This window comes from Kryptolebias marmoratus, linkage group LG12, assembly GCF_001649575.2.
Source record: "Kryptolebias marmoratus isolate JLee-2015 linkage group LG12, ASM164957v2, whole genome shotgun sequence".
Lineage (NCBI taxonomy): Eukaryota > Metazoa > Chordata > Actinopteri > Cyprinodontiformes > Rivulidae > Kryptolebias > Kryptolebias marmoratus.
Genome location: NC_051441.1, coordinates 22,008,336 through 22,034,548, shown reverse-complemented (window position 1 = coordinate 22,034,548; position 26,213 = coordinate 22,008,336). Strand labels below are relative to the sequence as shown.

At 38.7% G+C, this 26,213-nt stretch overlaps 1 protein-coding gene across 4 annotated transcripts; it reads left to right on the top strand.

Moving 5' to 3' along the window:
- The first annotated feature begins 794 nt into the window (after positions 1-794).
- glyr1 (glyoxylate reductase 1 homolog (Arabidopsis)) lies at positions 795-26,188 on the top strand. Of its 4 annotated transcripts, none has more exons than XM_017439687.3 (16): positions 795-891; positions 3,271-3,307; positions 3,400-3,479; positions 3,560-3,698; positions 6,565-6,675; positions 9,469-9,552; positions 12,554-12,607; positions 14,644-14,694; positions 14,771-14,844; positions 14,984-15,083; positions 16,536-16,646; positions 16,723-16,824; positions 17,044-17,206; positions 18,304-18,483; positions 19,709-19,833; positions 21,977-26,188. In XM_017439687.3, exons 1-16 carry the CDS (start codon positions 854-856, stop codon positions 22,049-22,051), a joined length of 1,524 nt encoding a protein of 507 aa, XP_017295176.1. In that variant the 5' UTR covers positions 795-853; the 3' UTR covers positions 22,052-26,188. The 4 variants fall into 4 exon arrangements, with proteins under 4 accessions (XP_017295176.1, XP_017295177.1, XP_017295178.1 ...); XM_017439690.3 differs by lacking the exon at positions 795-891 and adding an exon at positions 917-3,175; XM_017439688.3 differs by lacking the exon at positions 9,469-9,552.
- The last annotated feature ends 25 nt before the right edge of the window (positions 26,189-26,213 follow it).

The following is a 26,213-nucleotide window of genomic DNA, read 5'->3' as shown; positions in this document are numbered from 1 at the left end:
TGAATCCCCTCACACAACAATCCAACAATATATATATTATAAATATATATATAAGTATAAACATAAGTGTGGTTCACTGATAATGATATTGTCCATGGTGTAAATCAACAAACAGTTCAATTAAAATATATTTTAGAATGTGAAACTGGAGCTATCAGTTACAAAATGAAGAACTTACCTGTTAATGCCTACCAGCCTATCCAAACCATTTTATGACTAGTACTACTCAAAATTGCTTAATAAATAAGATCCATTGTGGAACCATAGTCTGATGACATTTTCTATCTTACTGTGTACTATCTTATGGATGGACAGATAGGCACAATCTAGGGTTTCTCATTTCTTTACTTGAATGTCAATATGTGGAACATAGACAAGGTTTTAACAAAGGGGTCACTTGTGACCTTGACCTTTGACCCTGTGACCTTAAAATCAATTGGTATCATCTTTATCCTACAAGGTGTCCAGCTGAGCAGTTCGAGAATTGTATGTCAAAGAGTTATCAATTTAGAGCTTGGACAAGAAATTGTCCACAGAAGGATGGCACCATACCATGGCACAATACATCTTGTCTTAGGACATGTGGAAAAGGGGAAGTTGTTGTTTTTGTTGTTTTTTTATAATTGTAAATGTCAAAACTAAAGTGTCAGCTTTATTGACACTTTTTCTCTGTTAATTAAATTGCGAATGTCAATAATATTTTGACTTTAATCAGAACTTTTTTGTGTTGTGATTGAGTGAGCAGCTCCGGGGCGGGTGCCCCGGGGGGTTTGGGCCCGTTCGTCCTGCTGCTGATGAGCGCCTCTGTCGTCTTCTCCTCTCATTCAGTGCGACGTTTTATTTAAGTTGAAAGATGGCGGCGGTGCATCTGAGGATCGGGGATCTAGTGTGGTGAGATGACCTTTAAACGCCTCTTACCTGGCTCGACCTGCACGAAGTAGATCTGGATTTGTTAGCTGAAACTAAGTGTTTATTGTTTGCGTTAACCTGACGTCATAATGAGAGGGCTTGCTTAGTGCGGTAGTTTATAGTCGACCCAAACAAATTGCTAACCAGGCTGACTTAGCCAGCAGCCGTCGTTAGCTTCCAGCCTACAAACAAACTACTATAGTAGGTTTAAAACCATGACGAAATATTCATTTTTACATTATAAAGTTGTCTTTTGTCGTTTATAATTCTGTGTCGGTATGATAATTTGTAAAGCTTTGTCTGAAATTGTAATTTGTCCCGTTGTTGTACCGAGCAGTTAGCATCGTAGCTAACGTGGATGGCTTTGCGTCTGCTCGGTTTCCGTGTTAAAACTGCGCCCCTTTTCTCTCCAGGCATCGGGCTTTTTTAATTTATCACTTTCTGTTTGTTCAGCTTTTAATAAGATAACGGTGTGTTGGGAGAAACGAAAAGTCGCAGTACTAATGCAACAAGCACACAAGTAAACACAAGTGTCGTAAAGCCCTGACTCCATTAGTTGGCAGATTATCTCTTTATCCTGCAGCGCAACACCGTGGATCTGTGTTTATAGTCCGTTTGAGAGCAGTTTAACATTCTTTAAAGGCTGTAGCCCCCTAAACCCATGCATTAGAATAAAAAGTAATTCAAAGTGTCTGAGTCTCATGGTCTTACTTCAGTGATATTCAGGGCTGCAGACACACTTCACTTGTTATCAACATGTCTGTTTTTACACCTTCAGTTAGAATTATTTTAAATGATTCTAAGAGACTAAATATATCAATTTGGTCACGCACACCATTGACTTTAGGATTTTCATTTTTTATTCTTGTGTGTAACAAAATCCAGAAAATTAGTTAAACTTTTGCAACGATCTTAGTAGTCACCTTTTCCTGTTGTTGTGTATATTTGCTTTTAGGTCTGCAGTGAAACACAGATTGCACCAATATTTTTAAGACAGAAGTCGTATTTTTAAATATTCCTAAACAAAAAGTGAAGTTGGTAAATTACAGTACATCTATAATGTTTGCCCTCTACGGTAGTTTTAGTTTTAATTTAATGTTTCTAGTTTTTCTAATGGGTAAGAAACACAAGCTTTTAGTGCACAGCTTCAAGTTTTTGGAGGGGGGAAACCAGGGTTTCAGGTTTCAGATGTTTTTTTTCTAAACAAAACCTCAGTTTATGGTAACATGGATTTAGGGGGTAAAAAGTTCTCACCAAAGATGGCACGGTGGAGCAGTGGTTGGAGCTTTCGCCTCACAGACAGAAAGTCACAGGTTTGCCTTCTGCCTGGGGCCTTTCTGTGTAGAGTTTACATGTTCTGCTTGTGCATTTAGTCCAGATACTCTGGTTTCCTCCCACAGATCAAAAATGAACATGGTAGGTCAGTTGACAAGTCTAAATGGTCCCTTAGTGTGAGGTGAATGGTTGTTTCATTTGTCTTTGTGTCCCCGTGATGGACTTGCAACCTGTCCAGGGTCTTCCCTGCCTCTGGCACGGAGACTCTATGATTCTGGCACAGCCATGTGTCAGAATCGCACCCGGCACTCCTGCATGAGTGTAAGTGTGTACAGAAAATGGTTGGATGCACTAGGGATGGTATCTAGCTGGGCTGCAACTGTTGGAGGTATTCAAGAGGAAGTTTGAAAAATGTCTTGAAACATTTGTGAAGGTTCTTGATGACCTCGCTATTTCATGGAATTTTGAACATGTTCACATGAATTTGCACAACAAATTTTCTCTTAAGATATTTAGTTGTGGTCATCTGGAAACCTTCTCACTTAGTTCCTGCGATGCTAAAGTTGTAAAGCTGTATTATTTTTTCATGTGTATGCCAACCCCTGGTGAATTTTGGCCCAAACTATGCCAGTTTGTGTAAACATGTCATTCAGCATGATTACAAGTGAAAATGTGTGCATTTTCTTAAAATTTGGGGTCTTCCACAGTTGCAGCCCAGTCATACACTACCTCATTGGTTCTGTAGATTCCAGTGTCCCAATTTATATAGGATTGATTATTTATAATCAAAGCTTTCCAACAGTTGTTCAGTAGGAAACTACTTCTGTGAAAGGACTTGCAATACACTAAATACCTTTTAATTAACCTTAAATAAGGATACAGTTCAAGATATTCTGTGCCTCAGAGATTAAGTTCTACAGCTAAACTTAGGAGAAGAACCCTGGATGCTTTGTGCCACAGGTTTCAAAGACTGCAGCAAGTAGTGTTAAAGGTTAGCATGATGTGGTGGAATGGAGTATGTCGAAATGCATCTCTGTGGCGGGCAGAATGCTTCTGTTAAGGTACAATATATCCTTCTCATTTCAGGGGAAAACTTGGCCGTTACCCACCATGGCCAGGAAAGGTAAAGAGCAACAACTTCACATTGACATATTTCAGCATGTTATTCTGATTAAATCACTGAAAATGTGTTTTTGTGTATTTTATGTATTTTAGATTGTAAGCCCTCCCAAGGACCTGAAGAAGCCCAGGGGCAAAAAATGCCATTTTGTGAAGTTTTTTGGAACTGAAGACCAGTAAGTAGGAATCGGTAAAGTACCATGTCATACGTTTTCTGGCACATCTGTAAAAGAAGTGTATCTGTTTGTGTGACCAGTGCTTGGATCAAAGTGGAACAGCTGAAGCCCTACCACGCCCACAAAGACGAGATGATCAAGATAAACAAAGGAAAGCGCTTTCAGCAGGCGGTCGATGCAGTAGAAGATTACCTAAAGAAAGCAAAGGGGAAAGAACAGGTAACTGGGAAAGTGCTTGACTTGTTAAGTAAATTTGGCTAAATATGACTTTAATGGAAAGTCTGAATTTTCCTCAAAAAAATTGAATTTTTTTTTTTATGGTAGTAACTTTTTTAGCATAAAAGATTGATTTGCAATCAGAACTCATCAGGGTCCTGTACAATGGATCAAGATAGCAGTAAGTTTAGATTGAATAATGTATTAACTCTATTATTGTTACTAAGTTTCAATATGCTGGTGTAGATTCTCCGTCATCCAGGACATGATAAATCCAAAAAAGGTTTGAAAAATAAAAAAACTAATGGACTTCTATTCTGTCACTGAAGACGTTTCCCTTCTCATCCACGAAGCTTTCTCAATTCCAAAAATTCTTCTTCAGTTCTTTTGTTTTTATTGAGAAAGCTCCTTGGATGAGAAGGGAAATGCCTTCAGCGACAGAATAGAAGTCCAGTTGTTGTTTGTTTATAACATTTTTTGGAGTTACAGAGTAATTTCATATCAAACATCTTTGGTGGAAACATCAGGGATATTTTTTACCATTTCTAAATTGTGTTTTGTGTAAAAGTTACGAACTAATGATATCTTACCTGTTTTAGATAACTTTTTGAACAACCTCACTTTAGAGAAATGTATTTTAATTCTGACAGAACTGATGTTCTCCAAGAGGGAAGTGGATTGCTGCATCTTAAAACAGCTGAAATCTCTAAAACTTTATGCAAACAGTTTTAAACCTTTGTACTGCTGTCAGTTTTGCATTGCTTGCTTATTTTACACAAAATTCTGAGGATATTCAAAAGCACAAATAGCAGCAACATCTAGCTGTAGCCTCTTTCACAAAACAGTTTAGTGATAGGACTAGTGTCTCTTTAAGCTGCCCCCAATCGTTCAGAAATCCTCAGTCGAGCCACCAGTGTCCTGTGAAGATGCAAGCTTTCTTTAATGAATGTGGGACCAAGCAGGTGCTAAGCATAAAATGTGTGTCTGGCACCTTCCATCCTGCAGTTGGCTGGTTGCACAGACCATCTCACCCTCGAGCCATAAGGCCGGCTGACCCTCTCATATGTTGACTGGTATGAGAGGTTCAAAATGGATGATTTTGCTGCTCTAGCGGAGCTGGTTCGCCTGTATTAGTATTTATACGATCCCTCTGCGAGAGATCACAAAGATACTCAAATGGCTCAAAACCCATGGAAGGAGATTACAGCTGCAGCCGATAAAAAGGAGTGTTAATAGAAATATTATTCTTATGATGGGTGAATCACAGCTAAAGCAAATAAATCAATGAAAGTCAAACTGAATGCTTTAAGTTTAAACATCCTGTCTGTATCACAGCCAGAAACACAACAGCTCTTCCTCCTGAATATCTGCAGCCATATTTGATGTGACAACCATCTGCTCTCTTTTTACCTTTTTTCCACTGGTTACGTAGCGTACTGCCCCCTGTCTGTTTGGAGAATACTGCACCGACATAAGCACCAAGTATAAACACCTTTACCGCGCGCTCAGGTCTGTGAGCTGTTCCCAGAGCCCTGCAGGACTCTAATGAGCCCTGAGGCCGAGCCTCCTTCAGCTACCTGGAGTTAGCATGTTGTCAGAGCCACAGTGATAAACATTATCTGGTTTAACCAAAAATGGTTAGTTGAGCTGAAATTCAGCAGGTGGCTTTACAAGACTGAATATGGTAAGCATGTTTTGTGGTTAGTGAAAATATTATCCTTGTTTACCAGTAAAATGATGCTAATAAATTCAGCATTAGATGTTTTGTTGTTCCATGTAGTGATCCAACATGCAGCCTGTGCCACAAAAAGCACAGTACAGTACAGCATCTGTCTGTTTGTCAGAATTCTCTGTTATTATTCATTGGCCTGGAAGTGAGACGTGTGTTGGTGCTTTGTTTGCACTTTTTCATTTATGTTACTTTAATTTATTTGTAAATGTGACTTAAATTAGGATTCAAATTAGGTGCAAACAATTAGTATTTATTTTAATTTTATTTTTGTCTTAAAAAGTATTTCAAAAGTGCTTTTTTGTAAAACTGTAGTTGTGTAAATATTTGACACAAATATCTTACAATATCACATAATACATAGCCATATTTTCAACTTTCCTGTTAACTTTAATCCTTTTTTTTATTAAATCACGGTCAGCCAGCGAACGGCCACCTACCACCGGGCTTGGCCTCTTTTCTGGGGGAAACCCTGCTTCTGGCAGGAATTTCACAATGTTTCATTGAAATAACAGAGTAATCTGAAACTGACAGCAGCTTAAAAGTTTCTAAAGTAGTGTTTACATGAACCACTATGAAATTATTGAGACTAGGCAGAAATCCACTTTGGTCTTATATATGTTTAGCTCATTGGTACTGTCAGAATTTAGCTCTTATTTCTCCTAACATAGGTCATTCAAAGAGCTATCAAAAAGAGGTCAAATGAAGAAGAAGAAAGAATCTTTGTCATCGTACTCATGTACAATGAAATTATGTTCAACATCTCTGATGTTAGTTGTTCATAACTGTAGCACTAACTCCTACTTCAAAATGGCCAGAATATCCCTTTTAATTTGCTCTGAAGTGGGTAAATTTCAAGAAACTTTTGCCCAATCAGTTCTCTTTAAAATATTATCTGAAATACTGATATGGTTCCTGTTTAATTGTGCTGAATGAAAGCAGTAATGTGATAAATAAAAAGAATTCATTGGTGTTTGAAGCTGCCACCATGAACCACTCATGAGCATCACTTTGGATGTCAGCACGTTTAGTTGTGTGTTGTAATTCTGCTTAGCTGCATGCCAGAATTGGTCCATTTGATCTGCTGAGAACTGCTGAGTTGATTGGATGGAAGCTAAAAAGTGCGTGTGTTTTTGACAGAACTCAGACGGTAAAGCAGAATCAAAAGGGAAGAAAGCGTCTAACAAGCCCCTGAAGATCCTGGATGAAGATGATGAGGACCTCAGTGCCCTGAAGGACCCCTCTGAGAAGGTCAGTGGCACTCTGACTAATTCAACAACTTTCTTCAGTCATAAAAGAGTTCTTCCTAACAATCATTTCATCACATTGGTTTAATCCGCTCCAGTTTTAAAAAGTGAGCTCAGTCCTGTTCATTATGGTTCATTCAGTTACATACTTCATTGTTCTCTCAGGAAAATTGTATAAAGAGACCCTTTTGTCTTTATATGGGTCCAGAAACTAATAATAATTTAAAAAAAAAAGAAAGAAATTGCTTTTTCTGCAAACATTCAGTGGGAATGCTGAATGACTTTGCTGAAATTTGCTGAGGACCTAATTGTGAAAATGCGAACAAACAGAACCATCTAAAATTAGCTACAGTTCCAGTAAAGCTGCACTTTTTAAAAGTATAAATTGTTAAATTAGCAGTGTATGCAGAAGCAGATTGCAAAAACTATAAACAGGAAAATTATAGTGTGAATGCTACTATTATTTAAAAACACTAAAAAGTGTTTGAGACATCATTTCCACATCAGATATCTCTCTAGTTGTTGCAGGTATTATTAGGATACCTATACCCCAAAGAGTTTTTTTTTTTTTTTTTTTACAAGAACACACATTTATAAACATCACATATGGAGCATCTGAAACCAACAATAATGATAAAAAAGAATAGACACAACTTTTTTGCCTGCAAAACATTTTCATTTCTGCCATGTGGTTTTTATCCCAGGTTGAAAAATGAAATTAGTGAAATGTAAAAAGTTAAAAGAAACTGGTTCAACGCAGTTTGCAGGATGTTTTCTATGATTTCTGTAATGTGGAAAACAGGAAGAAGTGTGGAATTGGACACAAAATGAAAGCACACTTTGATGTTTAAACAAACATGGCAAAGACTTCTGCCACAGACATCCCAAAATGACATTTAACACCAAATGCAAAGTTTTGAGGACGACATCTTGCGAAGGATTTTTGTGAACTTTTCTGTATGCGTCAGTTTTGTTGGCACATGATTGATTGACTGACACTGGAACAAGAAGAATCAAGTGTACAGGATTTCCACTGAACAGTCTGGTTACAGAGGTGGTTCCTTTAACAGTATTCATCTTTTTGTGATCTTTTCCTGTTGAATTGTTAGATTATTATTAATCCACAATGTAAAGGTTTCTTAGATTTACATGTGGTTACATCATAAAACATTGTCTTCAGAAAACCTGAAAATGGAAAACCTTAATTTTTGCAGAAGTCTATTCACAGGTTTGAATGTTTCTGTGAACTTTGTAGCCCCCAGAGGACTGTACATAATGTTCACTAAACCTTGGACTAGGACAGAAAGCTTGCTTGTCCGTAGGTGAACCTTTATAACAGTTTTTTTTTTTTGAATGTCTTTAATCCTCTGGGAAACCTTAGAGCTGTTCAGTCTACATTTACCGACAATTAGAAAACTTCAAATAAGATTTTGTTTTCTGTCCAATAGTTGGTCTTAAAGTTAGTGTTTTCTTGTTACTGTGCCTATAAAAAGTATTCACCCCATTGGATGTTTTTACCCATTTATTACTGGCGTAAATCAATCTTTGTGAAGTGAACAGTTCTAAGGTTTCCCAGAGGATTTTAAAAAAGCTGTGACACAACAACTGTGTGGGTGGTAGATGATATACTTTAATTTATTTTTTAATTCTTTTAAAAAGGTTCACCTACTGACAAGCAAGTTAAATTTTGTCCTAGTCCAAGTTTTAGTGAACATTATGCAGACCCTTCAGGATTTTGTGATGTTGCGATCGCAACTATTAACGCAAAATCAAGCAAACCCCGCGAAATCGCAACTTTTTGCAACTTTGCCTAAAACACTGCAACTTTAACCAAAATAAGCCCAAATAACTCACGAAGAAGAGATGTGACATCACTTCCTGTTAACATCAGAATGCCGGGAGCGTGCAGGAGCAGCGACCGAAGCCAAAATGTGCGCCAATGCTTTACATTTGCCCACAAAGATTTCAGCAAAACACCGCAGTGAAGTTAGTTTGAAGTTGGATGTTGGATATTCACGCTCCACAGAGTTGGCGGCGTCTAGCTCACAGCTGACTTAGCCGTCCCTAAGTGAACCGCCGTGCGTGAGAGAGAAGGGGCCGGCAGAGAACGGCTGGCCAACATCAGCGTTCCTGTTTCGGGTCAGCCGTGAGCTAGACGCCACTAACTCCGTGGAGCGTGAATATCCAACATCCAACTTAACTAACTTCACTGCGGTCGCAAACCAGTTTCCTCCCCAGCTGCAGCTGTTTTGCACGTCCTGCAGTGTAATCATGGAACATAAACGCATCGACAAACACTTTGTGTCTGCAAAACATGTGAGGAGAGCTGCAGACCAGGGACAATCCAGAAATGCTCATGAATGTCAGTTTAGAAGCTATCAAAGTTCTCAAATAAAGCAACTTTTGAGAATGTCAATGTTTGTTGCGAATTATCTTACAAAACTAGGAAGTATTTTTGGTTTATATATTAAAAGTTATGTTTTTTTAATGATTTTAGTAAAAAAAAAAAATGCAACTTTAAGGAAAATGCCCCGCAAAATCAGGCATTTTAGCCGCAACAATCCCAAAAAATGCTCGTGAAATCCTGCAGGGACTGATTATGTACAGTCCTCTGTGGCCCACAAAGTTCAGAGAAACTACTGCTAACTAACATGTGAATAGACTTCTACAAATTATGAATTTATTTCTATTTTTTTTTCACTTATTTGGCAGAAATACTCCCCCACATCAGCAAACATGGATCTTAACAAATTCACCCCTTTGATTTAAAGGTGAATGTGTCTTTTTCCTCCTTAAGGACTTAACTGACTCTGACCCCGAGCCGTCTGCTATTGAGAGGCTGGGGGCTGGACCTGGCTCAGGATTCAAATGGGAGAGCAGTGTAGGTGAACCCCCCCTCCCTTCCCACCAAGCCTGCCTTGCCTTGCTGTTCTTCTACCTGACCTTAACCTTTGGCTTTCCATTCCCAACAACTGCAGACCTTTCCCTTCTGACCTGTTTGGTGCTCACTTTTGACTGCTGAAGATGTCTTCTTGAGATGGTCAGCAACTCTAATGATGGGGCTCAGAAAGACAGTTGAGCCATAAATTAAATGTAATGAACATTCAGTAAAAATATGGAGTAAGGAACCAGGGTTGATGACCACTCTAAAAGAAATACTCTTGAGCCAGTTTGACCACCAGGTGTGTGTGTGTGTGTGTGTAATGAAATGGTGCACCCCTGAAATATAAATTTACTGCTTATATTGTGCTTTGTGGCAACATTTGTGAAACCATTACAACTGATGAATTTGTCGTTCAGACCGCTGTGAAAACAGCATTATTAGTGTCCAAAAGGTTTAACTCAGCTGTGGATTTCCATACAGGAAGCAGTGAGTCCGTCTCATGGTAACAGCTTTCACCATGGTGTGCTGAGCTGTGAATACTAGCCATCCATTTCCTTGGTCCTGCTCTCAGTCTGCACACAGTCAGACATTTCTTCTTTGTGGAATTATGCAACACATTATTACTAATCTATTTATTGGATAGCCATCTTTTATGGCTTGGAAATCTGAGTCTGCTTGATTTCACTGAAATGGAATCTGTGGATTTGAGAATTTGGGAATAATACACAGACTTGACTTGTTTCTAATTGAGTAACAGAACAGGTTGTGACCTGTACTGTGGAGTGATCTAAATTAATCACAACATTGTTTTTCCCTACTGCATGTGTGTTATGTGAAAGCATGGCCTATTTTCTGCAGACAAAGACAGAAATTCAAAGCTGCAAAGCTGAACAACTCCTGCAAATGCCAAAAATTGGTTCAAAACAATGTTCTGAAGAGGAAGTTGGACCTGTTCTCACTGGGCTGCGACCAAAGGTTGACCAAAATGACTGATGTTGATCTTTAGACATCAGGGCAGCTGATGGCTGCTTATAAAACACAGATATATGTTTCTGTTTTTTTTTTTGCCCAATATTTATTTTTATTTTATTTTATAAGATATATAATTATTAGCTTAATTTGAGTAATTATATAGTTAACAGTCCTTAGATAACTTAAGTGTTTTCGAGCTAACATAAATCAAAAGAAAGTCATGGAAGGTACTTATTTTTAGAGCCTCAGATTTTGAAAAATTCACACTAATTTTAAATAAATATACTAGGGTCTCTTTTAGTGACGTATCCTGTGCCAAACACAGGAATGTGAACAAGGCAGCAAACAGCAAATATGGATAATGTGGGGGTGAAATAGTTCAGTGTGTCACAATTAATTGTGTAAACCAACCTGAAATTACAACAAGTGTTTAATTTTTCAACAAGAAAATGTGTGAAAATTCCCCACCTGTCACTGTCTCCTGGAAGACTGTGTGACATCGCTGTAAAGCTTGTGAAATGTAGGGCTCAAGTTCCTGATACCATCTCTCCGGACCAAAAACAAAACATGTTTTCAAACCATTATTCTTGTTACAAAAATCTTCTGCTTCCGTTTTCACTGATAAACACTGACAGTGACGTCACTGTCCTCAGTGTCCTCCAGCGGTCTGCCACAGCTGGCCGTCACCAACCAAGGAGCTAACACACCCCACTGTGGGAGTTTGACACAAAAACTCTAAAAACGAGTCATTAACGTTTTATATCTGAGAAATGACCACTGGAGAGTTTTACGGAAGGGTTTTTAACTAAACGAAAAGCATGGAATCTTATAACTTTACATTTCATTAAATTTCCCCTTTTAAAGTGTTAAAAATAATCCCGTATATATTCTGACTTAAAAAAATCAAAGAAAATTGTGGGCTTTACTGAGCTGCTGCTTCATGTTCATTTTCCTACTTGGTAATCGACTACGTACGCACAGACGTGGTTGATTTCTGAATCAGTTATTTATTTGTTTGTAAGTTGCCAATGTTGGCCAGTTAATCAGTCTATATGTAGCTGTGACTACTGGAGACTGGGTAGCAAATCAAAATAGGCAGGGTTTCCATTGCTCTCATGGTAAATTGTTGTTTGCAACCAAGGGACCAGTGAGCTGTGCTACCATATTTTGAGTGGCCAGTTTTTTAAAATCATGGCCTTTTGTTGTATGCACAGCTTGGTCACGCACATTATTTCTTTTCCCATTTTGTAGTCACATTGACAGCCATCCTCATGTTTGAGTTTATCTCCTGGAGTCCACTTTAGAAATGAAAATAGGCAGAATAGGACCATTAATTTATTTAAATATTCATTATTTATTACTGGTATGGGCTTTAGACCTGAACGTTCAGAGGTGCAGCCTTGGATGTTTCCTGTCATAGTGAGGGATCTTCTGCCAGAGTCTAAATACATCTGTAGTGCTGTAACATTTCTGAAACAGGTTCAAGACTTCTACAACTATTTTGAGAGAACATTTACTATGCAGATTTTTTGAACATGTACGCAACAAGACGAGGATATTGAAAACCTCTATAATCGGAGACTCCCTCGTGAATGTCATTTGTCAACTAGTCGCAAACAGTTGCAGCCCAGTGAGATGCTACCTTTACACAAAGAGTTTAACATGTAAAAATAGACATGATCAATGTAACACTTCAACTCAGTGGTGAGGGCAGATATGTGATCTAGGAAACCTTTGCTCTCTGGGGTTTTTGCCATCATCAGTGGCTCCCGTGTACATCTGTTATACACTCATCTGCATCTGAGTCAGTGAATCTGGCTAACATGTTTTCTTCCCTGTCAGTTAGAAGAGAAAACTGAAATCTGTTAGAAAATGTTGAGCATTCGATGCAGTTTCGGAAAGAACCACAATTGGAACACTGATGTGTTAACATGTAGATACAAGGGTGTGCACAAAGCTTTGTCTCTGCGCAGTATTTGCTGTATTCATAAGAACAATGTCCCACTGAGCTCTTCTTGTGTTGCAGCCGGTCAAAGATGACCCACACTTTCACCACTTTCTGCTCAGCCAGTCTGAGAAGGTAAGAAGAGACAAGCTGCAGTATCTGCATCAGATCATTTTCATCATGAAAGGCAGCCAGTCACATAATTGCCTGTTTGTGTGAATTAGTTTTTATCTCTATTAGAAAAATATGAAGTTTATGCAAAACATTGTGAAACAGAAATAGAGACAAATACAGACATACAATTAAAATCAGATGTATAAAAACCCTCTGACATTAAACGAGACTCAACCTTTCCTATTTTAGGTCAGTTAGGTTTCCCAAAACATTTCTGTTTGTTAAATGGCAGAAAAATGAGACTTTTTTTATAAGTATTTCTTTCCTCAAAGTCACAAGTGTACATCTATTTTTTATTATTTGGTATTATTGCCTTTAAACTGTCTTACTTTGGTCAGTGTTGTGGGTTTTCTTCCACAAACGTTGTCTCATTCCTCCTGACAGAACTGTTTGTAGGCCACCCTTCTCTCACACACACACACCTTTTCAGCTCCACTCATACATTTTCTATGGGGCTAAGATCAGGACTTTGTGATGGCCACTCCAAAACATTGACTTTGTTGTCTGTAAGTCACTTTGTCACCAGTTTGGCAGTATGCTTTGGGTCATTGTCCATTTGAAGACCCATTGTTCCCAAGCTTTACCTTCCTGGCTGATGTCTTAAGATGTTGCTTCAGAATTTCCACATAATGTTCTTTTCTCATGATGCCATCTGTTTTATGAAATGCACCAGTCCCTCCTGCAGCCAAACAACCCCACAACATGATGCTGCCCCCCCCCCCCCCACGGACTCATTAGTTGAGCTTGTGTTCTCAGGCTTGCAAGCTTCCCCCTTTCTCCTCCAAATGTTACAATGGTGATTATGGCCATAGGATATGTCTCCAAAATGAGGGTCTTTGTGTGTATTTGTAAACTGTACTGTGTTTTTCTTTATGTTGCTTTGGGAGTAATGACTTCTTCCTCATTGAGTGGCCTTTAAGCCCATGTCAGTACAGGACTCATGGCACTGGATGATGACACTTTTACCAGCTTCAGGAGCATCTTTACAAGGTCTTTTGCTTTTGTTTTGGGGTTGCACTAAATCAACATCAATCTCAGGAATACAGTTCCTGTCTCCTTCCTGAGCAGTATGAGGACAGGACCTTCCCATAGTGTTTACACACACACACGTATAACTGTATGAACATTTGAATTTGGCACCTTTACACATCTGAAAATTGTATTCAAGGATAAACCAGAGTTGTGGATGTTGACAATTCCCTTCCTAATATCTTGGCTGATTTCTTTTGATATTTCCTGTGATATGTAAAGAAGCAGTGTGTTTAAGGTACGCCTTAAAATGCATTGATAGGTGTCCATCCAATTAACTCAATGTTGTCAACTAACCTATCAGAAGCTTTCAAAGCCGTGACATCAACTGAGCTGTCCCTAATGTTGGTGTATGTAAACTTGTGACTTTAAATTAAAAATGTATCTAAATAATTTGATATTTAGATATACACACAAAACAAAAAATACCAGAAATGCTGCAATGAGTACAGCAGTATTAAAACAACTGTGTCAAAACCACAGAAATCTTTCCATCATTCCATTCCTTTTACGTTACCTGAGACTAAACTTTATTTTTTTCCCAAGTGTCCGAATTAAATCTGTTTGATAGCAATTAATTGTCTTTTTCTTGTGTCCAATCAGTCACAATTTAGATTATTAAGTCTCCAAACCTCACTTTGTTTTGGCACTTTTGACTCCCAGCATCTAATTGAAAAGGGTTTGAGACGGGGTCCATATGCCCAGCCTGATTCTGTTATGGGAGAACATTTCTTGTGCAAAATATGTTGAAAAGTTTAGCAACAGAAGAGCAAATCTCTGCTGCTCGGGGGGGATGGTAAACCCTGGTGAGCATTTCAAGACATTTTGAATTTTGTTTGCAGATTGTTGTGAACAGTTGCAGACTGGTGAGATGCTGGCTGTGAAGTTGACATGAGAGTATGATGTGTGTGTGTGTGTGTGTGTTGGGCCTGTCACTGACCTTGTACCTGCTCTCTCTCTGCCCACAGCCAGCCTCATCCATGGAGCCCATTAGCAAGCGCCTGAAAATCATTGAAGAGGTAAGTGAACTAGTTTTTTAAACCGTAACGTTTCTTGATCTGTGATACTGACACGGTTCTTCTTGTCACAATGCAGGTCACAGGGTCGACTTCCATCCAAGCAGCAGACAGCACAGCCATTAATGGCAGCATCACACCCACAGATAAAAGGTTGGAAGACATCCTCACTGGAGCGTTGCTGAGCAACATGATCCAAATGACTCAATGTGCCTAAAGGCAGCTCACAAATGTATTAGTGCTTGTTTTCCAGCTGTGATTAGTTTGCTGCTCTTGTTTTTTTTTCCTGCAGGATAGGTTTCTTGGGTCTGGGACTCATGGGTAGTGGCATAGTTTCCAACCTGTTGAAAATGGGTCATGTTGTGACTGTGTGGAACCGCACAGCAGAAAAGGTACTTCACTGTCTTGTTTACAAGCCATGGTACTATAAAAAAGGTTATGTTTATGTTTAAAATAGAGATGCACTCAAAAATTGTATTTATTTTTCAGTCAGTGAACACACATAAGTAAGCACCTGCAGAGTGCTGCACCTCTGAGTGGAGAACTCAGTCCAAGCAAATTACACCCAGTCTCAATCAGGGCAAAGACAACAGGCCAACTATCTTATAAGACATCATTTCTATGTAGAAACATAAAAAAAGAGTTACTTCTATATAATGTGTTGCTGTGTGAATCATTTTGATTGCACAGGTTAGTGAAGAGGGGAGTACCCTTCAGTCTTGATTCATTACTGAATATTATAGTAAAATTCAAACTCTCCCTTTTTCTAGTCATGTTTGTATATTTTCATTTGCAAATGAAACGTTTTTTTTAGAAACATTTTGCAATCAGACATTTGTGCTCAAATCTTTAACCCTAAATGTCACATTTATTCTCCACTTTATAGCTCTAACCCTCCCTGCATGTACTCCTCATCAGTGTGCCAGCTGGTGACGCAAACATGTCAGCAGCCATCAGTATGGTTTTCTGCCACTGAAACAGAGGCAGAGGTTTATTTATTTAGTTTCTAAGTGGGCTTATTCTGCTCTTGCCACTGCTTCTGATTTGCCCTTTGAAATAATGGTCAAATGCTCCTTTTCACTCAGTCTGTTACTATTTTACTCCTGTAAACATGTTGTTATGTAGAGGTGGGAATCCTTTGGCACCTCAAGAATCAATTATGATTCAGAGGGCTGAGATGCAATTATAAAATCATAATTAATGATCACACTTTAGACTAATTCCTCGGCATAAAATTTCTGAGACCTAAGAGAAACAACATACGCTGCAACATGAAACGATTTTCATTCAAACAAGATTTTGAAAACCAAATGACCATAGGAGTCAAAATGCTGAGAACAGTGACAAGATTCTGCATCACGTTAGAGCTATCTGACCTGGTTTCTTCAGGGTTTCCACCACTTTGTTTCTCATCCTGTTATAGACTGTGAGAATGGCTGTGTTAGGACCTTCAACATGAAATGATCATGTTCTGTCATGGTTTCATAGGGCGCAACATCAGGTAGTATTTCACTGGGCTGTGATAGTTTGAGACCAGGCAAATTTACTGTTGCAGTCTCACTGAATATAAAGTGTTTGCAACCAAGTCACCAGTGAGCCATGCAGCTTTATTGTCGTGGCTAGTTTTCCAAAATCACACCCTACTTTTGCATTCACGGCTTGTCTGTTTTGTGGATGCCATAAAGGGTTCAGGTGCTGAAGTTCCCCCTGTTGCAAGGTGTTAAAATGAAATCTAATCAATTTTTGGCCTCTTTGAAGCAATTCAGAATTGTTCATATTTGCAATACATAAATTAGGGAACATAAATGCACCACATTATATCCCTCCTGCCTACTGTGTTTCAGTGTGACCTGTTCATTCAGGAGGGGGCCAGATTAGGCAGGACCCCCGCAGAAGTGGCCTCTATGTGTGACATTACCTTCTCGTGTGTCTCAGACCCCAAGGCTGCCAGAGATGTGAGTACTGTCTGTGAATTGTAAGGAAAGCTGTCCCATTTGGGTCTGACTGAGGCTCCTGTTTGCTCCTCTGCAGTTGGTTTTGGGACCCAGTGGCGTTCTGCAGGGAATCAGACCAGGCAAATGCTATGTGGAGATGTCCACTGTCGATCCAGAGACCATCACAGAACTGTCACAGGTATATTCACGCAAGCAGAGTCACTACTGAAATCTCAAGTCTCATTTGTACAGTTAATAGAAGAGCCTAAATATTATTTTCCTTTACAATTTTAAAGCTTGTGAACAAAATCCTAAGAATGCAATTTTTCCTATCATCAAGGTAGTTTATAATTGGAACAGCAATCTGCTGCTTCTTCTCTAAGAATTAGAGCTGTACTGTTTTATATTTGAATATCAGGTGATCACATCACGGGGTGGCCGTTTCCTGGAGGCTCCGGTTTCAGGAAGCCAGCAGCTCTCCAATGACGGGATGTTGGTGATCCTGGCAGCCGGTGACAGGACAGTGTACGAGGACTGCAGCAGCTGCTTCCAGGCCATGGGCAAGACCTCGTTCTTTCTCGGTACGCAGGATGCTCTGAAGTCTACCATCTCCTCAGTAAAATGTAGGAGTAGTTGGGGCTTTATTGGGTAGTTAGGCCAGACCCTTTTTGTAGAATATTTCACTGTAAAAACTGTTGTGGGGCCATTGAGATGCATTATAACTAGAGTCAAGAGCAGAAGCAGGAAGTTGAAGCCTCAAAGAATGAGTGCCCCCCAGTGGCTGGCTGCAGTATGTGTGTCATTCTATGTTAAAAAATGACAGAGCTGTAGCTGTTTTAAAAAATATGTGACCTCTTTTGGCAAAATAAATCAAAATGTACACAGGTGACAGTGCTGGAAAAATGAAAATATTGTTTTTTGCTGTAATTGAGATTAGCAAAAAAAATATGCATTCAAAAAGGCCTCATCTAGCAATCAACAGGTATGTCTTCAGAAATGAGCTTTTAGTTTCCTTTGAAGCTGAGTATTAGTAATTAGTATCAGTAATTAGTATTAGTATTCTTGAACTGACTATTAGGTAAGGTAAATATGCTGCGGCAGCCATCTTAAATTGGGTTAAGTCCAAAAGGTAATTAAAGTAGATGTGCAACCAGTGATTTCTTTGTGACAGTTTTATCCAAATCTATGCAGGGGTTCATGCAATATTTTGCTAACAGAGTTAATAGCACATTTTTAATTCAAGATTTTGTGAGATTAATTATTATTTTGAGTGTTAGTTGGTGATGACTCCTACTAACACCCCATAGTTTAGCTCAGTATCTGTAGAACTGACTGAATTATGGCCATTTTATTGTTGGCTAAGGTTAAGTAGCTGTGGCAGCCAACTACAGTTAATCTGTTATAGCTGGACATCTTAAAATCCATCCAATGGTTCATGACATATTTTGCCAACAGACAAATGTTCACATGCAGTCACAGACAAAAAAAAAGCCTTTTGGTGACAGGCAATAATAAACATACAAAACTAGTAGAATAAATGACTGGTTTGATCATTTATACCCAGATGCTTGTGATTTAGCAGAAAGAAGGGATGGCCTGATCTCTGCACAGAGATCTTAGCCTGAGTAATTCTAAACACTTGCATCTTTCTGCCTTTGTGTGGCTTTTGTGTCTCCAGGTGAAGCAGGCAACGCATCAAAAATGATGCTGATCCTGAACATGGTCCAGGGCAGCTTCATGGCCACCATCGCAGAGGGGCTCACTCTTGCCCAGGCCACCGGCCAATCACAGCAGACCTTCCTGGACATCTTGTGCCAGGGACAGATGGCTAGCACCTTTGTGGACCAGAAATGTCAAAGTAAGAACTTTAGGACCCCAAAGTCACCTCCTCTGCTGATATATGTGCTTTGTGGTTTCAGATTTGTGGTCTTGTTTACTGATTTACATGTGTACGTCTCTGCCACTGAGAACTAGGGCAGGTACTCTGTCTCACCTGCATACACTTTTTTCAAAATTATTTGTCTACTGAAAATGGTGAATCAAATGAAACTGTAAGTCAGTGTAAATGAGTCACCTGTATGGACCTTAAAATGTAAAAAAATCACCAAACATTGCAACTTGTCAGAAAATTCTGAAAATATTCAGATGATTGGCTAAGAATTGGGCACAAGCCCAATATTCTGCCCCTCGGGTTAAACATTTTCAAAGAAGAAAAAAACATTTGTATTGGGTGTATAGCATTAAAAATACCAATGTTTGAACTTGTCTAAATAAAAATGAAAAGTCTTGACTAAAGCACCCTGAAAAACTTCCCCGCCAGTTTTCATACTGATTTGAAAAAGTAGTGCTAAGGTACTAAGATGCTAAATCCCTTCAAAAGTTTTCTTCCTTCAAGAAAAAGGTCTAAAGGCCAAAGGGATAGGCAATGCTTGGTATAATTCAAAGAGTATGTCCTTCAAATGTTAGCTCTGCAGAACAAATGTGTGGTTTTTGGTATTAGTGCATCATCTACAGACTACAGTATGGTAATTTTTGCCAGTTACCACATTGAAAGGAACAACTTGGGTTGTGGTCCTCACAAAGTGTATAAAATTTGATAAATATTGGCTGCTTTTTTTAAAGATATAAATTAGTTACATTGTTAGCACCCCCTAGAGTTAGGTTAGTCTTTTTAGTCAAAGGCTTCTTCAGATTAGTTGTAAAACGGACCGCTACAGGAGACCATCACCATCTACAATAACTCCTTGATTTAAATGAGCTACGTCAACATTTAATTTAATAAAGTATTTTTGAATTGAATTGAATTGAATTATTTCAAAATTGAACATACCTCCTCAAGAGGGCAGAATTGACTTGCTCTATGAATTTGATGTTCATGTGTTAAAATAGATGAGATATATTTTGCTGGCTGGCTAAGCTTTAATAAGGTTGCATGTCAACGCTGCTGCTTTGCATTTGCTTTGTTTTCCCATGGACCTCTAAAAACCTACCACCCGTGGTCAACATAGTGGTCCAACCCTAAAGTCTTCTAAAGTCCATTTGGTTTGAAGTTAGGGTATTGATTTTTCTTCTGTTTCTATCAGATATTTTGCAGGGCAACTTTAAACCAGACTACTATTTGAAACACATTCAAAAGGACCTGAGGCTAGCCATCTCCATGGGGGACATGGCCAACCATCCAACACCAATGGCTGCAGCTGCCAATGAGGTACTCTGTTTATTTCCTTTAAATGAAGAATATTTTACATTCATGAAACCATAATTGAGTTTGAAGAAAATGTGTCTGTACTTTTCTTCAGTAGTCCTTTTTTTGTAAAGGGTATAATTGTGCATGTAGTCGTACCCAACAATTGTACTTCCTGTATCAGGGTCCAATCAGGAAACTTTACTGCTTTTATTATGAGGAGCATATACTCTTTGTTTTATAGTTGCTTTTTCCAACTACCACAACAGAAAAGTAGTAGAGGAAGACATTATCACCAAAACAAAACAAGAATGATTAGTTTAGATGAAATGCAGGAGTTTGAAGACCTGCTTGTTTGTTTCAGCTGGGTCAAAGTACAAAGATCTGCTATAATAGCATGTTTCCTACAAAGTGTTTGACCTTAATTAGTGTCACAGGTACCTTCAAACCTTTCATCAGCCTATTTAAAGTCAACAAACAGCCTCTGGGTCATTTGGTTTGGTTGTGTTCCCCTCACTGAACATGGAGCAGAGAAAGCCAAGGCCTGAGCTGTCTGAGGAGCTCAGAGAGAAGATTATAGATATCTCCTCTGACCACAGCTGACATAATTATTTAAAAATGAGAAGGTTCACAGAGCTGAAGCCAACACTTCAGCATGTACACTGTGTGCACAATTATTACACAAGTTGTACTTTTGAGGACTGATTGTATTGGGTCAATCCAAAATGTTAATAAACCCCTCAAACCTAAACATTTAAGAAAGTAAAAATGAGTTTTTGCCTTTCTTAGGACAATATCTGTGTGCACGATTATTGGGCAACTATTAGTGTGCAGAAATATTATGCAGCTGAGTTAAAACTGGAAATTTTCCCATCTCATCCGTTAAAGTGAGAATAATAAACATACAACTCAAAATTGACAAATAAACATTTCTGACATTTAAAAAATAAATCCGTGACCAATAAGTCAAGTTGTAAGCCTTCCATTCATGGAGTCTGTCAGCTTCTTGATCTGTTGACGGTCACACATAGTGGAGTACTTTGATGCATGCCATGGAGCATTGGCCTGCATAAAAATCATGGTCTTCTTGAAAGATGCAGACTTTTTCCTGCACCACTGCTTGAAGAAAGTCTTCTATAAACTGGCAGTAGGTTTGGGAGTTGATCTTGAGTCCATCTTCAACCTGAAAAGGTCCAACTAGCTCATCCTTAATAATACCAGCCCATACCAGGACCCCCCTCCACCATGCTGCCGTCTGATGGGAAGTGGAGTTCTGTGCCCATTACTGATCCAGCCACGGGCTCATCCATCTGGTCTCTCAAGAGTCACTCTCATCACATCAGTCCATAAAACCTTTGAAAAGTCTGTCTTCAGATATGCCTTGGCCCAGTCTTGATGTTTCAACTTATGTCTTGTTCAGTGGTGGTCGGGTTTCAGCCTTCCTTACCTTGGCCATGTCATCTTGTACTTCTGGGCACTCCAGGTAGGGTGCAGTTCTGGAATATGACAGCACTGGAAGATAATGGGTTCCTGGTAGCTTCACGTTTGATTCTTCTCAAATCTTGGGTAGTTACTTTACGTGTTTCTTATGACCCTGTTGACTATTTGCAGCAAAACGTTGGATGTTTCTGTGATCCTGCCACACTATCTTAGCAATTGCAATAGTGCTGCATCCATCTGACAGATTTCATATAATTTTGGACTTTTCAGAGTCACTTAAATCTCTTTTTTTGGCCCATTTTGCCTGAGGAAAAGGGTGTTGATCTCCTTAGGCCTCACCCTCCCTCATTAAACAAATATGTATATATATATTCAATAAGCATTCAAGTTTATACAGCTTGGAGTTGGAAAATCTACATAAAAATGATGATATGGTCAAAACTACAAGTTGCCTAATAATTGTGCGCACAGTGTAGATGCAACCCCAGCTGATCAGAGAGATGGTGAACCAATCACTTTCTAATTGCACCATCAGTCACATTTTCAATCAGAATGGTGCCACTATAGGCAGAAAACCACAAAAAGACAAAACTGGTGCTTTTTGGCTGCAGTTACATCAGTTGTATGTATTATTGTAGAAGGGAAGCACCAACGTTTTCTGTGTCAGTTTAAGGTAGGAAAAAAGACATGTTTTTATAGGTAAGACTTTTTCTGTGATTCTGTGCAGGTTTACAAGAGGGCTAAAGCGCTGGACCAGTCAGACAACGATATTTCTGCAGTCTACAGAGCCTACATTCACTAGAGTGAGGTGGGACTGATCCTCTGGACCACACAGTCTTTAATCACTTCTTTCTTTTGTCATCTAATGAGTTTTTATTTCAAGTTTTAGTGGGTTTCCTTTCATTTTGCCCCAGTGCCAGCCACGTTACCTGCCCCCACAAGTCCTGGGATTGTAACCCTTTCTTTTTTTAATGAGGCAGCCTTGAGCATTGCACTGACTGTACTGGGGGGATAGACATGCTCCTGAGAAGGTTGTACTACTGCACTGCTGCAGTTCTGGTTCCAGACCATTTAAAATGTTCAAAATGGTAAATGTGATGCAGGGGGTCCAGCCCTGCTGTGAAACCACACAAACTGCTGTCAGGTTTTGTGAAAACAGAAGATGTGTGTATTTAATTGAGTGTAATCTTTCCTCTTCTTTTAATGTTTAGAAATCAGTGAGGAGAATCCCCACCAACATGCCACTACATTGCCTTAATATTTGAACCCCTCCAGTCTTTCAGTCCCAGCTGTAGTTATTGAAGTTCTTGGTGCAGCATGGTCATGGCTTCTGTCTGTGATGATCTGTTCAGGCCTTAAAATGCAGTAATACATTGTTTTCTTTTCTCAACAGAATGTGATTTTCACATTTAAAAATCTTTATTTTTTAGTTTGGAAGAGTTCTCACGTCTTCAATTTTTTTACTACTCTGAAACAAGATCAATCATCTATTTAAGTTAATAATTTAGCCCTAATGTCAATAATATTTTTTCTTTTTTGGGGTACTGATAAAAGACATGGAAGACTATTAAATGTTCCCCTGATGAGTTTTTTAAAATATGGGATTTATAGATTTATACTCCAATCTGTGAAATTGTTACAGAAGTCACCGTAATCTGGTTCCTTGTTACGTTTTCATTTACACCCAGTCAGGATCTGAATCCAGTCTTTACCAGGACGGTTTTATCATATTTGCCCGATATCAGCTAAAATAAAGTGTCAGGTTGTCACATGACTGCTTCATACTCAGAGGCCCTCCAGGAACTTTAGGCTCAGTTCACAAGAAAAGAAACCTGAAGTGTGACAAGTAAAAAGGAAAATAGTTTTCCATCTGGTATTAATGCACAAGAAATGAATCATTTAATGTCTTGATTTCAAAATGGAAAGATACCAAAGATTTATTAGGATTTTATTGAACAACTTTGTCCATTTCAAACAAATTCTGACATTTACCTTGATCCAAGAAAAAACTCTTCTGGTGTTTTCATTGACACATTAAACTTCTTTTTTATATCACTTGTTAAAAACTGATTGTTTTCCATTAATCAGTTAATTGTAACATAAGAAGTACATCTTAGTTTTTCTGTTGCTGTCAGTTTCAGGGTTCACCACATTCTTTCATTAGAGATTTATTTAATTTTTACTTCTGAAAGCTTGTGTCTTTTATGTATTTAGTTCTGATTGAATCCAGATTTCGTAGTTGTTAAGCATCTTACCAGGAAACCTAAAAGGAAATTTCAGCTAATTTGAAGAAGACAGATCTTTGAACGACCTCAACTTGGGGACAAATTAAGTATAAGGGTCGTATCTGAGCTGTTGGTGACTGAAAATTGAGAGGAAATAAGCAAACTTTCAGCTGCAGTCTCACTAAATTCTGAGTGCCTGTGACAAGAGAGCCATGTGGCTGCATTTTGTGTGGCCTGTTTTTGCAAAACTACATTGTTGGCCATGCAGATGATTTTGTTGCCCACATCATACCCAGCTCAGCTGTTTGATTTATTTTACTGGAGTACACTTTTAAAATGAAGACCAGCACATTTGGACCACTTGTTCAATAATTATTTCTCATCAGTGTGGTTTTCAGACTTTGTCATGGGAGAGCTCCCTGCAGGTGTCAAAACCCAGCTCTTGTACTCTTGGAGATGCCCACAACATTTTTTAGAGAAAATAGGTTGCATGAATTCTTTTGAATGTTTAAAATTAAATCATGACTGTGATCCTTTGTGACTGGTGAAAATTGGAAGAGATTTTGGAGCCTCCCTTGCTAATCCTATTCACCAGCTAGTCTTTAAAAGTTGCAGCCCGCTGCCACGCTGTTGTTTTAAACCAGCTCTAACCTTCAAGGCTTCATAGAGATTCATTCAAATTTACACAGCCATCAGTTTTGAATTACTCAGTTTTCTGCAGGAAGTGCTACAGATCACTACCGCTGTGATTTAAGCTTGCAAATAAGCACAGAATTCAGTGTAAATAACTGTAATGTGAAATTGGCGATGGCATAAAAGGTTTGTTCAAATATTTGTGTGAACTGATATGAAAGTTTGGAGATCGAAGCTGTGCTAAAACAGCAGCGATCCACTTTGATCTTGGCTGCGGTCAGACTAGTTGTAATCTTGTTGTCCTAAAGTGATTGAGAGAAAGATCCACAACAGGTCAAATAATTGTTCCTAACTTTTCCACTGAACCCCCATTTCAAAATGTCCACAAATATCCCTTTAAACACCTGACAGTGTCCAAACAGGCTAACAACCACCGGTCTTAGTTTCTTCTGTATGACTTCATAAAAACCAGACACAAGAGCTTTAAATAACACTCACTGGGTTTGTTTTGTAAAATTTGACCACCATCATTATAAAGTATTTCATGCGTTCCACTTAGATCCTGTCCATTCTTCTGTGAATATGTAAAAATGTATCACTTCAGCCATATGTCCACTCAGAAAGGTCATTTTAGGAGCCTTTAAACAGTCGTTTAAAAACTGGGCTCCAGAGAGAAAATTTAAAAACGTGTTTTTGTGTGGAGAACCTGAATGAGACCTTTTGAATAGTATGTTGTCATATACCTACATGTCAAGCAAACATGGCAGACAGATGACATGCTCGCCTTTGAGCTGTCGACGCTTGTTTCTCAACTTTAGACAAGGCTGATGAACAACAAGATTGATAAATCAAGCAAGTCATTATTACACCAATTAATCTAAGAACACAAAGGTTTTATCACTTTTATTGAACTGTCAGCAATAAAAAATAAAAAGCTACAATCTACATTTAAAAACATGGAAATAGGAATAGTCCTGGTCCTGAAGAGTGTCCATTATGTCCACGTGTTTGGACAGACATGACTACCAGTCAACACTCTGTCCTGCTCTTCTGTGGGCTCGTACTTTCCTGTGACACAAAGACGTAGTTCATAAGAAGCATTGGATTCTTGTTCTTGTCCTCCACAGGTTCTTTCCTGTGTGCATACAGGCCTGACATGGTTAGGGTTTTGGGTTCAGCATTTCTTCAAACCATCGCTGCCGTTTACAAGAATAGTTTTAAAAACAAGAAAACAGGAGCAAAACAGGTTGCCATGTGAACAAGGCTTAAGTCTCATATGATTTGGAGGATTGTGTTCATGTCCATGATTTAGTTTCTTATCAGTTGTGAAAGTAGAAAACAGAAAAGTGCCTCTGAAGAAGGAGCAGGCCAGCAGTCAGACCTGAGGGTCACCCTGTGGATACGACTAATCCCAACTTCTCCACAAGCACCTACCTTCTGTTTTACTGTGATAAGGTTTTTATTTGGATCCTTTATCCCAGTAATTAATTGGAGAAGCTGGGTTTGAGCTGTAATCTGAACAAGGCTGCCATGTTTGTTTTAATGGCATGACTCTCAAACTGTTCTACAGTCAGACTATGAGGTGGAGGGCAAAGTGGGGAGGAGTGATGAGTCCTGTTAAAATGAATTATTTTGTATTGAGAATCCAGTGTTTCATTTTGAAAGACTTCCTGTTGGCCAAAGTAAAGATTTTTTTGTTTGTTTTTTAATCAGTTTTCCCCAAACACGTTAAAGGGTCACAAGCTGTTTTTAGAAGACAGATGTAAATAGCACATTAAACTAAGTAGGGTTTCTTTTGAATCTACAATAACTAGAATTAATGGAAGCTACTTTTGCTTTTGGCTCTACAGATCAATCGTCTAACATTTGTTTCTTAATACTGTAGATCGTTCAGTTCAAGTGTAAATGGTTCATAAATATGTGGCTCATATATTCTTGCTTATTGCAGTGAAATTATAATTAATTCGATCCCGTTGATGGAAGGAGGATGAAACTTTGTTTTTTGGGGGTATTTATGATTTTGTGTACATGTAGAAACACCAACTTTTGTGCTGTTTAATAAATCCTCTTCTGATTACTGATATTGATTCTGACTCAGTGATTTAA